The 17608-nt window shown below is 32.9% G+C and overlaps 1 protein-coding gene across 1 annotated transcript in view; it reads right to left on the bottom strand.

The window, feature by feature from the left end:
- Positions 1-17608, bottom strand: part of LOC108767536 (uncharacterized) — a 128449-nt gene that overhangs the window by 10480 nt on the left and 100361 nt on the right. Inside the window, exons 4-5 of the mRNA XM_018517464.1 lie at positions 6522-6644; positions 4208-4396 (exon numbers count right to left, since the gene is read on the bottom strand). Coding sequence (XP_018372966.1) covers positions 4208-4396; positions 6522-6644 — 312 coding nt within the window. The remainder of the gene's footprint in view (positions 1-4207; positions 4397-6521; positions 6645-17608) is intronic.

Genomic DNA, 17608 nt, shown 5'->3' with positions numbered 1-17608 from the left:
CTACAATAAAATATAAAATAAATTTGATTAATTTTACTGAAGTGCATCGTAAAAATCTTTAAAATATTGTATTATATAACAACTATCATATTTTCAGAGTAAATTTTAAGAGATAATTCTCTCCGTATACAAAACCAGATTTAGATCGAGCAATTAAACGCGGACAAATGCGAGTGAATTTGCTTCGATGCGAATAACGCCGCCATTCATTGTCAGTGAAACAAGCTGTTCATTCGCGTTTGTTCGCGTTCAGGTGCTTGTTCTGGATTCTACTTAACACGCGTTATGGTACCATCGTCGATAGTCCGCACGTCAATAATCCACCGAAAATGTATCACTTAAGGTACCGGTTCGTACTACCTGTGTGCAAAACTACGCTCGCAGAGACAGACGTTGTTCCATTAATCAGCCGAAAACGCGTATTTCTCCAGGAATTAATTATCCGTCGTGCTCGTCTACCGTTTGTTTCGGATAATCGAATTTCCAACGCGCGACGCAGCCAGATAGAGGCAGAGATGTATAGACTCTCGACTCGTATATTAAACTAATTTAAACGCGAGTTCCACTCTCGTTCTCATTCTCTCCATTTCTCTCTCTCTCTCTCTCTCTCTCTCTCTCTCCATCCTTTTTCTCGATTCTCGCAGTTAGTAATAGCAATAAACAAACGGGACGAACAAGCCGCGAGGCACGCGCTATTTGCTATCGATTACCGTGGGGCCAAAAAACAACAGCGATACACCGAATGGAATTGCGGCAAACATCGCGATACCGCGCCCTGGAAATGCTAGCCGATTGAAATCGCAGAAAGCCAAACGATATTATAAAACGAGTGCGACTGGACCGAACTGGCGGTATGGCGTTCGATCGCTTAATGAAAACACCAATGCTCGTTTTGTTCAGGTTTTTCCTTTTTTTTTTTACATCTGCCTCCATACTCTCTAATTTCGTTGCACCGTCGCAGCCACCGATATGCAATAGCAGTTACGCGTAAATAAATAACGGACGCCGCTGTAAGCGGTGGAATATCGCAATGGTCTATCGATCATCTTACTGCTTAATTATAGTAGCGAGTGGGATTCAATCGCGTCGATGGTTCCTGATTAATTCAGCGCTGACCGCAGATATTTAGGCCGGCTTTGTTCTGTATCGAAAGGTCGCAAGATCACGTAGCGATGTCATGAATTCGCGTCATGAGATGTTTGTCCCGATTACATGTTTTATTTATATTATATACTTAAAGACGCTGCTGATGTGAAGAAGGAACAGTCTTTACACTGAAAGAGTTTTATGTGTAGAAAAAATCTAAGACATCGAGCTCGGCTAGAAAGACAAGATGTCGATAATAATGACGTGTTTCACTGCACGATTAATTTATATTGTGAATATAAAACATGTTATTTAAATGTATAAATCGCATACGCATAAATAGAGAACACAAATCTGATTATATATTATTTTATGTAGCATAAAGATTACTGTTCTCTGCATTTGCATAATCTTGTGAATAATCGTTAGTATTTAGTACTAATTCCGTAATAAATTTTAGCGGAAAAGAAAAATTTGAAGATTATAGTAAAAGATTTTCAAAGAGAAACCGCACATATTTTAATAAACTTTCTTTCACACATCTAGTTTGCTTTTAATAGTTTATAATAGGAAGTGTATATAGTTATTTGGAGACTAGCCGACATTAAAGAAATTTATCTCAAGTCAAGAAACTATTATTTGATGTGTAACAAGAATTTAACATAATTAAATTACGTAAATAATGAAGTCGAGAAACATTTTGAATAATCGCGAGTGTTATTTAACCTACTGTCCGCAAATGAATTTAATGGTCAACCACGAATATTTGATTGACAAATGCGGATTCAAATGCATCTGTCAAATCTAATTAAATTAATTAATTAGAATCGTTGTCATGGAATGAGATGACGTGCAGAAGTACGAGGTAAACCGCTACGCAATCAAATGAAAAGTAAACACTACATACGGGGTGTTCAAATGAGATCAACATAATCGAGTATCAGCACGCAACACAAAATGACAGTGCATGATAATGGAACATTTCGTAAATTGTAATTATATCGTCATAATTCCGAATTCGAAATAATCCTTCGTTATTATATATAATTCGTTGTTGATCCGCAATAATGCTGATAGATAATGTATATTACGTATTAATTAACATACAATGCACAACAATTTAGATACAACACATATTATATGTTTATAGTTCATTATACAATAATAAAATTATTATAATATTAAATAAAAAAAAAAATCTTATTTTTGGCCAAAATCTATCTTGATCTTAATAATATTTATAGAGAGTATATTGTAGATTTGCAAATATAATTTTCAGTCCTATATAAACGCGCGCCGATTTGACTTGAAATGCAATCATAAATTAAAACTGGAAGTGTAACATTGCAAATTACATTGACTTTTAGTTTAATAATGGTTAATAAGTATCTTTAAGAATTTATTACGAAAAATATTACTTCAACTATATATATATAGAATTTAAACTTTGAATTTTCTCAATTATTCGGAACAAGCGTTTCACCAATTTGATTTTCGGAGTAAAGATATTTGTCGTAATAATCAATAACTAATTACAGAACGCATCTCATTTTTTAATTAGACGTGTATAAATGAGCCGTTTATTTTGAAAGTGGCCTAAGTCCATTTCTCTCTCTCTCTCTCTCTCTCTCTCTCAATTTTTTGTTGTTGACTGTAGTAGCGTGTACAACTTGAAGTTAGCTGTCATAAACATTTCTTTTTTTTTTTAAATGAACTTAGGTCACTTTCAAAATAAACGGCTCAAATAATTATAAGTAGCAATTAAATCGATATGAATAAAGAATTAGGTAAGAGAAGCATCAAGATTCGCTTTGACCGAAAATAGAATTCTTTCTCTTACTTGATTTATTCTTGTCGATTTAATTTCCACTTATAATCGATAGAATAAATATTTTTGAAACGTTTATTTGCAAAGTAAAAGGCATTTACTAAATATAAAAAACACTGCCATATTTGTACAACAAAAAATATACTTTTTACAATAAAATATTCAAAGTTAAGTATATATATAACTCTTGATTGAAACGAAGAATTAGTAAAACGCCCTAGATTATGTGCTAAATATAACACTATTCCACTCGATTACCAATAAAATGCCATTGACAAGTTGTTAATTTATGAAAAATGATATCGACTTCTGATAAATGTTTTAAAAGGTTTGTTTAGAAGAACATGCGGACAGATACGTAATGTTTTATATCGAACTAGTCAGGAATAACGTACTGACGTTTATGACCTCTTTTCTACGTAATATAATGATGGTGAGACATAATGGTGCTCTGATGTGCACGTGTGATAGTGTAAATAAATGAATATTTTATGCCCGTAATCGCGAACGCGTGCGTCCTTTGATCATTGGCTCGACCCGTGCAGGGCGCAACTTTGCAGCAAATCGGCTAAATGCGCTTGCTAACATACTCAGAGGAAAATTAATTAATTTTATAATTATTAATGTAGTCCGTGTTATATGGAAACAGAATTACCATATAAATACATATTTGATGTAAAGAAAAAGAATGTAATAGAGATTGAAAAATGTGATTTATAAATAATTTGTAGGATAGTTTATGAACGTTTCAACTTTGTTTTTTGCAGTTGTTTTAACTTTTCATTTTTAAATAATTAAATATAATTTTTTGTGATAAAAAGGAAATTGTTTTTTCTTAAATATATTACGTATATTTAAAAAAATATCCACAAATAAGTCATTTTTTTAATTCTCGAAATTAGCCTTTTCATGCAATTGACGATTATGTTTCCCAAGAATTAGTATCGTCATGTAGGTATATCTGAATTAAAATATTCTAGAAAACTTAGGGCTCTGCGGTTAATAAAAGCAATTAACATTGATCATTCAACTTACAAAAATTATTTTTACATGTTTTCGTGCGTATCACTATAGAATATGTCGTTATTTAGAGTAACGACATTACACAATCAGAGAATGAAAAAGTTCTCTTCTCGTATTTTGAAGTAACATTACGCAAAGTAAAATCACACACAAAGAAAACAGTAAAGAGTAGCTAACAGTAGGAAGGTTGCAACCGACGAGTGGTTGCAGCGACAGCGACAACGAAGCGAATCGATCGTGTACGTGTAAGGGTGGTTTTTTGTGACTCACATGGGAAGCTGACTGGGGGATGAGACTGAGCATTGTGCGCGTTATGGGGGTGCCTCGGGGTAGGAACACGCTGCCTGCAAAAGCAGAGAACCGCCGCCGTTACCAGGCCGCCCATGCTGAGTATCAGAAAAACAAGGGCGATGGCGAACCAAGTAGTCTGCATGCCTAGGATCGTCGACGCCTCGGAATCTGTAGTTACAATGAAAACATGGAATTAATCAGAAAAGTTAAACTTTTAAACGATAGACGCGTTTTAAATCGATCGAAATTTAATAAAAATAATATAGATGAAAGGGGAAAAACGCAGGACAGTAATTCTGTAAAGCTTAAATTAATTAATTTATAAATTAAAGCTATGATTATAAAAAATGCAGAAAAAATATTTAAACGAGTGAGAGACTTTCATGATAAAAGTTAGATAACATAATATAATCATCCCATAATTTTAATTAACTTTATAAAACGGGATATCTGGACAGTTTTAATTTTTATTAATTTTTATTAAAACAGAAATTCTTTGTTTATAATAAACAGCATCTTACGCTTTAAAGATGATAAAGAAAAGAGTAAAAGACAATAGAGCAAACTTCTTATTGAAGTTCAAACACTTGATAATTAAGCGCGTTCATCAAAGTATTTAACCTGACACGCGTGCACTTTCGTCGCAATCAGGAAATCGATATAACAACATGTACTTCATGTTTTACCTTTGTAGGGCATGATATCCGTAAATAACACGAGTAATAAAACCTTTATGGACAATATTAATTTTGAAATAAATTAATGATCGTTGCGATAATGTTAAAGTAAATGATATATATAGTAGTTGTTTTATTATTTATAAAGCACAAAGTGCGGTGCATAAAATGATAGAGAAAACTGCATAAAATATATAAATAATAAATTTCAAAAATTTATGAAAACTTTTAAAATTGTTACAGAATTATATGGCAAAGCTATTGTATTATGTCACTCGTATTTAAAAATTATTTGAAATCAAGGTACATGATATTGCTTGTTATATAATTATGAATTATACGAATGTTTACTAATTACAGTCGAAAATTGTGACAGGAATATGGTGAATTAACAAAATATCAGTAGATATACTAAATTCCAGCAAGCGCGAGTATTATGCGACAAGTTTGTAATTTACTCCGTCGCTATTGCGAGTTACTCTTGGATATGTAATGAATACATGGCAATTAACCTCTTCAGATGTTGACGCATGCGTGCTGTCAACCATTAACGTAAATGTTATGTAAATTTGGTTCGCGCGCATTCGCAACCATTTCTCTTCCACAAATAACAATTTTCATGTATTAGGTGTTAAACTTAATTCCTGCCGTTTTTCGTCTCCAAAATTCATTTATTTCGAAGGGAAATAACTTAATCAAAGTATTATTAATAAAGTATTATTAATTAGTAATAAAGTAGAAAATGGAGGAAATTACTTTGATTAAAGTATTTATTCATCTTCCCTTCGAAATAAATCAATTTTGGAGACGAAAAACGGCAAGAATTGAGTTTAACACCTAATACATACCAAAATAAGAGAAATCGTTACATTATAAAACGTTTGATAAATTATTGGACGTATGAGTTCAATTATCCACAAAGTGAGAAAAAATGAAAAGTCTGAGTTCTTATTTATCCCAAAGAATTAAATCTGACTCAATATAAATGACGCGAAATTTATTTTATTTATTTAATAAATAAAATTATTATTACCGACACACAACACATGCATCCGTACACTATGTTTTATAAAACCATTTCTGTAAATGTGATTCACGAATTGTACGAATTCATCTCATTTTAACCGTTTTATCCCAAATTAAAATTATGTACGACTAACTTTTGGTGGTATAAAATATTTGTGAAACGTTTTGCGTTTTCGTTATTTAAAACTACCGCATGACTAACTATACTAAATCATGTGAGATTATATCTTTATGATCTAAATCGCTTTACTCGTTAAATATAGCGTGTCTCAAAAGATATGTACACATAGTTCCTTGATATATGGTATGACTTGATGACGAACATATTGATTTCATGTTAACTACGTACGTCATTACCATCTATAGTACTAATTATTAGCATTTGAAGCAATAATGGATTAATAAAAATGAACGATGTCTAACGATGACCCTTTTAGTAAAATAGGAAGTTTGTAAAATATAAATTATCTTTTTAATATTTTGATAATATCTACAAAATTAATATTTAAGACCTGAATGTAATCTTCTGTATATACTTAAAATTGCTAAGGATTAAGTTGAAAAATAAACTTGTAGTAATTAGAACTTACTGGCACAAAGGGTGGAAGTGGCCTCATCAGATCCGTCGCCGCAGTGATTCACGCCATCACAAAGAAGATCCGTCTCGATGCAAAATTCATTCTGAGTGCATCGAAAATCTTTGCAGGTGTGCTCTAAAAAATGATAGAATATTTATTAATGTACGGAAAAAATATTTTCATAACTTAATTTTTTAAAATAAACATTCTTGTTGTTTTCCGCGTGAATTTATTCTGTTATTCTGTTTGGAAAAATGTTACATTACATTCTGTTTGCATCTCTTATCCGAGTTTATCTAATAAATATACATGACAGTTTAATTGCTGTTACACATTGAAAGCTATTTACAGTGAACAAGATATGATATATTTTCCTTATCCATTGTATATGGAAAATGACCTCGTCGAAGGGTTGTGCACCTTTGCAGCTCGAGGCAAGTCCTCTTCTATGCATGACGGAACTTCAATGACAGGCTATTTCGAGAATGTGCAAGATCTTTTCCCTTATAATATTTCACGTAATTTTTCATAAGGCAGATATTTGTGGCATTATACACGTGATTATTAAAAATAATAAGTTTTTACAACGAAAAGTTTCAAAGGATGGAAATAATTTTATGAGTAATTGTAAGAGAAACTATAACACTATATGTACATTCATAATATAATTGAATTATTTATGAGGAAAATTAATTTTTTTATACTGAAAATTTTGAGAATGGAAAATAAATTATATATATGTATATAAAATGCATTTATATGAAAAATAAAAAAAATGAAAGAAGTAGATTTTATTCTTAATAATTTACGTTTTTTTTTGTAATCTTTGAAATATAGAAGCTTAACTAACATTTCCAATGTTAGAGATCAATTAAACAAAAATTGATTCCTGATTTTCTTCTCAAAGTACATTTGACTTTATTCTTTAGTTCTACCTTTATTTTATTCAAGAGAGAAAGCACATTAGCTAAAAGGAGGATAATTTAAAATTTAAACTGCACTTGATATATATTTAAATGGAACGAAACAAATCCAGATCGCTTCGAGTCGTAAGTACGTTATTGATAGTTTAACGAACGAAATCGTGCACATCCAATGGCGGTTACAAAGAACAAATTTAATGAGATGTCTGATGAGATTGCCAGCTGATACGATTAATTAGCTGGTATGCAATTTGAATATCGGTCATCTGCCGAGTTACAGTTTATCGTGCTATTTTAATATGAAATTACTAGCGTAATTTGACTATCACTTCGCGGAGAAATTAGCCTCGATCCCGTATATAAAAGCAACTATTGATGTAATTATAACGACTTCGAAAATATATTTGATATGAAGAAAAATTCGTACGCACGCGATTTAATTACGAGGATCACTCAAAATTTGAATTGAGGCATTAAGCTAATGACTTCGATAAATTTACTCTTTTGTTAATAAAATTTTGTGTTTCTATAAACGTTAGTATGCATGCACGTTGCAAATTAAATTGTTTGATGTCAGATTTCATAAAGTATCAATACACATATTAATGTTTGCTTCCTCAGCTGGTTATATAATAAAAAAAATATATTGTTTCTTATAAACTGCGATTTATGTCTTATAAATTTAGCCTTTTATTATATTAATATTATACAATTTCTGTATATTACAAAATTAGTAGCACATGTATTTTGCTTTAATCTTGCAATAACATAGAATTAATAATTAAATATAAAACTGTTTCATACTTTACAATAACGGTATTCCAAATATTTGGTATTTACGCTTTAAAGCGATTTTCGATCGATCGGAAAGAGCATTTCTGACGCATTCTTGGACGTCGAACCGTCGTAATTCTCGAAGCATCTGGTCTAATTACGGGCCAACTCATGGAATGCGAGTAATAACGAGTGATAAGTTTCACCGATCGTGAAAAAGCTCATGTTGGGCGACGAAAAGACAGCGATTTTCCGCGTTCTCTCTCCCGTTGGCAATTATAACTCTTCGAGGGCTTCTGAAATCGCAGAGAAGGTAATAAAAGGATCAACGACAGTTCGAAAGGATAGGGCGTGCGACAAAAAGGCACACAGACGGTCATATGTAATTTTATGTAATTTAACAGTTGAGATTCCTTCCCTTCTATCCGAACTTTCATGATTTGCTGCCATTTGCGAAGTTTTTATTAACGTTCTGGCAAAAAGGTGATCCAAGAATCATAACGTTTAACAACGGGAACTATTTTATATCACGCTGAACTATATTTAGAATTTTCATATGTAACATTCAAAAGTGAAGTAATCTCGTTCTTTAGGGATTTATCGAGAATATAATTTAATATTAATAATAATTGTTGTAAATGCATAATAACTACTGTGTGACAATCACTTTCGTACGTAACGCCAAAGTGAGAGAAAGTAAGAGGAAGGTGACACAAGAACAACTGTATGTATGAACATCCGTGACAGAGTCAATGTTTAACCTCTCGGATTGGCCAATCATTTAACGTTGGACGGTAGACACCGTATACACGCTCAAATATGCTCAATATGCCGACGAAATTAACAGTCGTGGCTAAGCAAACGGATGCGCAGTCACGCTGCACCGCTGATGTGCAGTAATACCAAGTGTTATGCACATTGACACGCGTGTGTATTCACATTTGCACAAGCTTATAGGCTCGGTAGATTCGCACATGTATGTACTGAGAATGGAAATGCACGTGGCACCTGCGAAGTTTGCTTGCTTCCATTCCCACAAAGAATAGAGGGATGCAGACTTTTTATGCGTGCATTTTTAAGTGCATTCTCGAAACAGTTTGACATAATTAGTAATCTCTTACATGAGTAGTTACAATGTACTTAATTATTAATGTACATTCTGATTAGACTCAAAGTTTAGAATATACACTGTTAAATTTATAATGTCAAATTATACACAATTTGAGTTATTTTTTATCATTTCTACAGCTCGTTATTGCTCCTACTTAATATATCGTTAATTTAACTACGCCAATGGAATTAAATAATTAACGCAAGAAAATGTATTGAATTTCACTAAATTTAATTTATTATTTACTAAGTGCACACGTTCTTTACTTTGAAATTAATCACAGAAATAGATTGAATTATATTTTACATATGAAAGTTAAAAATAATAAAATATTATTTAACTTATATATATGGCATTGCTTCTTTGATATTTAACAGTGTACGCAAGAAAGAGAATTCTAAATACAATTAATGTATGAATTTTTTTCTATAAATGATATTTTTTATTATTTCTGAATTTATTTGTTTGGAAACCATTCTGAATTAAAAACCAAAATTTATAACAAAGTTTAAAAATTTACAAAATATGCGTATTTTATAACTACATCATTTGAATATCTGATATGCTGATGGGAGGAGAGCGTGAGTGTGTTTGACGTTTAAAAATAAAAATATTAAATTAATTATGTTATTAAATAAAGAGATAAAATATCGAAGAGATAATTTCCATCGGGCTGTTAAAACTAAAGCGGAATTTACCTCTCGCCTGCAGGGAGGACTTCATTAAATTCTGTCGTGAGATATAACACTTGCATGCGAAAGCACGTGGAGGTGCCATGCCAACTTATATCGAAAAAGATTTCTGTAATCTTTTGAGAGACATGCAATTCCGCAATCTGTGAGGTATTTTGTGACTTTGTTACACGATAATAAAAGATACAGTATAACTTTTAATCGAATACGACACTTCAGACGTTTTATAAATATTATAGTTTTACAGAGAATTCCATTTTAATTTAAAGTACAGTGTTTCAGTTCTTAAATTAAAAGTAGACGTTTAAATATTATTATAGATTGAAATTCTCGTAGTTATATTTTTGTGAAAATAAAAGATATTCCAGAGGTTTATAATGTAAATGATAAATTTAAGCGATATCGTATTATCCGACATTAAATTTAATTTTCTTTCTCTGGGTAATTATGTCCCATAAACTTTTTACGAGTCTAGCTGTGCATTACGAACGTTTTCGTGTTTTGCCAATGCCATTAGTAAAGGTGATGCTGTGGACGGGTCCGTTTACGCATACTGAAACATGCAGGCCGATCTTTTTTGCACTTTACGCGCAAACTTGTCGTCGGGCTTGAAACAGAATGTTGCATTACCTGACATTGAAGACACGGCCGAGTTAAAAACGCGGAACTAATGGATTGTAATTATGTTTTCAATTCGAAAATAAACTAATTACATTTAAATTATCAAAAATTTAACAAATATAAAATATATTAAATGTTTTTTTTTTACACAATAAGCTGATGCGTGACCTTGGAATTCATTTGTATTGTTCCATACGTAAAACCATAACACTGTCACCACGGTTGTCACTTCTTTGATTTTTAGTCGGAAAGTCTGGCTTTGGAATAAAGTTCTCTGGTTGATGGAAAAATTTTCGGTAGGGAGTCACAAGTGTTGCCATTTTTCCAGCAACTACGGCACCTTTCAGTACTAACATATTCGACACATGCAATGTTTTTCACTGGATGGATTTTGTTAAATATTTTCCCTTGTAAAAATTTTTGTAATGGAACAGCGGGGCTGTTGTCAGATGTTGTTTCAAACCTGGGAGTTAGCTAACCCCGATTCGCATTTTGAAATATTTTGGTTTTAAACCTGAAGTTGATCTCAAGGGAATTTTGTTTCAAATCTGGATTCTCTCAGGGGAAACAAAACTAATCAAAATGAAGGCGAAAATCCAAAATCAATACAATATTAATCGCGCATTCTTTGACGCAAATAATTGTTTTAATGATATTTTGGAGATATTCAGATGAATTGACTTCAAAATAGCCTTCAAGATGAACGCATTGAAGACTATTTCGAAAGATGATTACTGATGAAAGCTTCCAACTGTTGAAAGAACATTCTGAGTAGTCCGTTAAGATTGGAGGGAAAACTATGTTTAGAAAACTTTTATTAATAAAATTGATATATCTTCATTTCTTGATTTTTCCTGAATTGAGTCTCCGAACTTTTTAGAGAGATCGTGCATACTATCAGCCGTTAAATCCACTTATTTAAATTTTCAGAGAAAACATTTTACGTAATATTTGATTTATAAGTTAATTCTTTATTCCAATACAAATGAATGTGTATTGGAAAATATTCCAGATCAATTTAGGTTGTGTGAGAAATGAGAGAAGAAGACAGCTTCGCTTTTTTATGTTGCGCCTACCGTTTTGCTCCACATTTATTGTTATTGTTAATCTTATCCGCATGACAATCTGTTCGTAAGACCAAAGTCAGAGATCGCGTGAGGAGGATTGCATGTTACTGTTAAGCCGTAAGCGACACACGCTTATGTTGATAACGCCGGTGATGACGGTAATGATGATAATGACGATAATCTCAAGATCCTGTTACAATAGTGATACATTCCATTGAGACCGATGAGCTCGATGTTACATACACTATATATTCGTCTTTTACTTCAAATAACAAAAATGTTTGAAAATTTTCCAAAGAAAATGTTTAAATACATTATAACTTTTATCAAGCATAATACATGGAAATGGCTGCTTTGTTGAAGTATCTAAAAATTTGACTTGATACAAATTTAAAAAATAATTTGTTGGACTATTAAAATAATTATGTAAGTCGCTCAGGCTGGTAGAATTTCAAAGCTTTTTATAATATTGTTCATCGTGCTTGAGATTTCTATGTAATTATTTTGATGGATATTTGCACGTCTGTATTTATTAGCTAAATTTTTAGACACTTCAGCGAAATTGTTCTTTCATATGTGTAGTTGGTCGAATAAAAATTCGCTAGAAAGTAGCGTGTTCCATCGCACAATAGTAGAGGTACATCTATACACCATCGTGATACGATGACATTATCTTTCAATCATTGCCCTATTTACATTTGATTAATGCATGATGCTTTAAAAACTATTATAGCATTTTGTAAGCCCGATGACTTTGCGACACCACATTTTATCCGTATACATAATGTATTAACTGCTTTAGCACGGAAATTTTTTATTGGCAAAAAAATTGTTTAATAAATCATTTTCCACTATAATCAACAAGAAAATAAATTGTTAGAAATTTATTCAAATAGCTAACGGACGCGATAAAAATAAAGCGTCCATGTGGAAATTTAGTATCGCCTACTGCAATAACAACAGATTGCCTATAATAATATACTTTAATAAACAAATTATATACACATTCAATTAATTTTGTACATTGTTTTTAACACATCGTTTAATACGTTTAACACATTATATTTCACGATAATACATAAATTAATGTAGGGCATTAATCTTTAAGGAATTCGCATTATATTTCATCTAGCTAGTTTTTTATCTGTTAAGTCTGATTGTATTTATAGCTTATTTCTTTTTCACAACTGAAGATTTTCGTGCTTTATCAAAAGTAAGTTGGAGACGAACGATTATGAGATGTACTGACAATGGATGATGAAGCATGTTCGCGTTCGAATGCATGCCTATTAATTTCGCAACGACGTGTAATCGCGCGTTCCATGGACGTAAAATCTATTCCGACGGTGGGTGCCGACCGGGAGTCGGCGGTTTCGGATTACAAATACGCCTCGTCTCGTACCTCGCCGTTCTGCACAACGAGCTTCGCTGCAATGGGGTGGTTCGCGTTACGGAAGCATCATGCAAATGCATAAACACATTATTTGCTTATACCGCTGGGGCGAAATTCTGGCTTGCAAAGTTACGTGGGGCAAAGGACGAGGAACAATAAGGTATAGAGCAGAAAGGAGATCATAATAGTGACGTAACATTGGCAAGAAGAGAAGCTTAGATAATTAAAATACTTAAACTCTAAATTTCTTCAATCAAAGGGAAATTCTCTAAACTATTTAACAATATATTATTTTTTGATTAAAAAAATATTTATTAACATATATTTATTAAAATGTCTCTATTAAAACTGTCGTTTTTCGCTAATAGTTCGCACATTTATGTTACAGTAAATCATTTCTATTTAAGTAAAAGTTACAATAATAAAATCTGCTTTAGATACAAATATTTTATTATCTGCATTGTCTTAAAGATTAATTAACGGAAAGTCAATCATATTCAATAACGGCTGTAGTAATTTGTGCTTTCGAAACTAAGTTACGTTCCTGAGCCACTAACAAGAAACCACGACAAAGAAGGACGCAAGAGGCAAGAGGATGGCACAGAACGTGTGCAAGGCATGTGTGGGAACCATCCGTATGGAAATCGGCTTCCTCCCACCCTTCACATCCTAATTCCTCGTTCAATCTCGTGCACGATCACCTCAAGCAACGCGCGCATGCTCACGCGAGCGTGAACATAAGGGATGAGCACCCTTGGTGCACGCGCGGTTGCACCACATACACGTGCCCGCGGTGTTTATTTCGCCGTCGTTTCCCCCTCAAAGTCCCTAATTCCCTTCCTTCACTCTATTACCACCGTAAGAAGCGTGCTATCGCAAACTTAGCGTTGTCAAACGGTCTCCTCCTTTTACGGCCGTTAAAACGCATCGTGAATTCTCAATCGAATGATCCCGGGACATACCTCATAATAGCATTACAAGACGCGAATCTGAACAAGGTCGGGTGGGATCGAACCTCTTCAGGTTCGAGAAACTCGCGTGAAGAGCCTTAAAGGCGTGAGTGTGCTAATGAATTTGCTTTCCGCGCTGGTTGCCTCGAAATTGCTTGTTGCGTCGCTTATTATAGGCCGCTTCGTTGAAGTTCGCCACTATTATCAATTTCAAAACAGTAATTAAGTTTCAACAAAATTGATTCTGATGCCGTTATCTAAAATTTCTACTTGGCAACGATTTCACAACTCTGTTTTTATATGAAAAAACTGATAAAGGACGAGAAAGTCAACTTGTATTCTATAAGATCTTGTAATGATTACTGCCTTTTTTTTTATTCTATTCGATTCTATCTTTTCATTGCCTTTTTGCAACGATTTAAATTTAATTTGACTCAGCACGGTTTTATGCATTTCTTGCGTAAATTCTCTCTTGTCAGGTGGTGTCTGTATGTCGTTATGCTTGGTAAATCTCACTATAAAACAATCGAGTTTAATAGAGAGAGGTAGCTCTTGCAAGGTAAAATGCTTCTTCGAATCGACTCACTCATTTCTCGCCCGTTGCCTCGAGGATGACGCTTAGAACTGTCACTTGCGAACCAAGGGTGTCGTTGCGAGGCAACGTAAATATTACAAGTATCGCCCTCGCGGAAACCCTTGGAGAAACAATGCGGAATGGCTCTCAGAAGGGTAGGCAAAAGTCAATATCGCAGTTTGGTGCAGTCGTAAAAGGGAGAAAGAAAGAGAACCGCCGTTTCAAGTGAATCGCGTACTTTTCTCTACGAAAGCCATAGCTTTAGCCGGGGCCCCGCATAAACCTGTACGAGCTGGTTTCATTCATAAAATGCATCGCGTGTCTGTAACGTTACATGTGATAGGGCGCTCCCGGTGCAACGAATTGCGAGGTGCAACAACCGTGAACCGGCAGTCCGGGGGTTAATGTCCGCGGATGATTGAACGTGTCTGACATCTTGCGCTTCCACGCTTGCGTCTAAAATAAAGGGCGTGTCAAACGCAGGCTTTATCGCTCCAAGAGCATTTGCATTTAACCAGCATTGCGCATCTACGCGTAAATAATAATCTAGAATAAATTACAGCGGTGAGGTATCGAGTCTCGCTGTATGACTGTCGATGTGAATTTATATTTATTTTTATCGTCATAGAAAATATTTAAAATATTGAATAAATGCATGATTTATTTATGTTTATTTTTTTGGAATTATATAAATAACAAGTATACATTAATACTTTAATAATTATTTATATGTACTATTAAAAGAAATTAATTTAATTGCACATATTTATTTATATTTTAAATACTTTAAAGTTTAAAATTCTTTATGTTCATTCTTTCTATTCTTTCTTTCGCTGTTAATTTATTAAAGCTTAATTTTTTCAATAATATAAATCTTTTTCGTGAACATGATTTTAAGTCGCGGTAGTTTCTTCCGAAAAAAAAAAAAAAAACATAAATCTGTGTATGTGGAATTTAAACTGGATTCTGTTTAAACTTTTAGTGTCTTCTCGAAAATTTACAATCAAAGTAGAAGGTAGTAAGTTAATAGGAGCACTTTCATTAATTAATTGCATAGGATAGTTTCAAATAGAAGGGTTAAGCTACGAGATCTAGCGCCATAATGATTGCCTTTGTATCGTCGATCCATTCTAGCCGTAATGGAAATGTCTACAAGCTGCAGCTCCGTGTACATTTTATGTCAATGTCGGGCATGGACCTGGATTGACTTTAATGTGCGGATTAAAGCGGGCGAACCGAAATCCTGCGAATAATCCTACTAGGACACAGTCAATTAAATCGAAGTGAGGACCGATAAAGCTAAGGATCTTCATCAGAATCCTTGGAATCGCTCTTCCAAGTCTGACGTTACGCGCCGAACTAGCGCAGTAGCGTGATTTCACCTTTTCTTGTCCGCATTCTGATATTTATTGTTGAAACAAAGAGAAATTACTTTTTTCTACCGGATGGATTCGTTCTATACGAATCCTGAGCACACAAACTTTTTCAAAGCTGTCGAATCGAGAGCTTTTGTTTCACCGGCAAAAATAAACGCGAATGGTTTTCTGTAGAGATTACATGGATTTTAAAGGTATTAACGGTTTCAGGCGCAATTTATACAGACCGCATGTCCAATTTAGTCGATACATTTTCACATTCAAATAAAATCCTTGGAGTATAGTACGTATATATTATATTTTTTCCTACATCGAATTCAATTCTAGAAGCAACAATACGCATTGCTATGTATTGTCACATCATAATTAACTTAAATTTTTTTATACAAAAATATGCTATAAATAGTTCTTTTTTTATAAAATTACAAATAGTAGTAATTGTATATAGTTTATATTTTGCGCTGAAGTAATAATTTAATATCTCAAGTAATGAAAATAATAAGATTACAAAATTAGAGGGAGTAATTAGAATACCGTATCGCGTAAAATTTAAAATTGGATGCCCTTGTTTCAAAATAATAATTTCTATTTGTATTACCGTCCTATTTTCCTTTCTTCGTGAATTTACTAGTTTTATTTTAATCTAACCTACATGCATGTACTTTTATAAAAAAAATTAGATAGAATAGAATAAAGCTTTTATTTCAAATAATTTTTATTAAAATTATTAAAAACTATAAAGAAAAACAATAAGGCAACAGTATCACTGTTTAATTCTGATAAAAATATCTGTATTTGTATTTTATATTGAAAAAATAAATAAAACGAGAAATTTATTGACTCAAAAATATAATTAAAAAAATAATTTGAAAAAATATAATTATCGTATTTTATTTGACTATAATTTAAAATGTAAATTCTATAGTGAACGTTTAATAATCGTTTAGATTCTAATGCTTTATTCTGTTAACATAAACGACGATATAAACGTATTATCTTTGATATCAGTGCACTTGTAAACCGCGAGCGCGGAATGGTAGAGTGTATCGTTGATTAAATTTCATCGGTGGTTTGCCCTACATCGTCCATTTCGACGAAGTTTCGCCGAATGACAAAACTTTTCGTGCACATACACTAAACGCGACATATTACTGCGCATTCATCCCTTGTACCGCGTTGGGGAAACCAGTACCACTAGGGTCTCATCCGTTATTACACGAAGCTGGTTACTGCGCAATTTGCTAAAATCAAGTCTGGGAAATCATCGTCTCATTTGCAAACGGGTACGTACCGTAAATAATACGCTTCTCGATTGAGATGAGAAATATGATTGCGATTGGCTCTCTCCAAATTTTAATAATGTTCAACTTTGAGAAAAGATAATTAACCCTTCCGTCCACTACGGGGGTCTTTTTCGACCCAAGCGAAATTTCAAAGTGCTGTAACTTTTGAAAACGGGCACTGAAGGCGCCATATCCCCTCCCTGATTGTTACTCGCTTATGACTCACTAAAATAAAGTTACTTTGATAATCTAAAATATTGTGTAATGATTTTTGTGTAATAATTTTTATCGAAATATTATGATTGGGACTTCAAGTTGAAGGTTGAAAGAAGTTC

The sequence above is a fragment of the Trachymyrmex cornetzi genome, unplaced genomic scaffold, assembly GCF_001594075.2.
Source record: "Trachymyrmex cornetzi isolate Tcor2-1 unplaced genomic scaffold, Tcor1.1 scaffold687, whole genome shotgun sequence".
Classification (NCBI taxonomy): Eukaryota; Metazoa; Arthropoda; class Insecta; order Hymenoptera; family Formicidae; genus Trachymyrmex; species Trachymyrmex cornetzi.
This window is presented reverse-complemented; position numbering and strand designations above follow the sequence as displayed.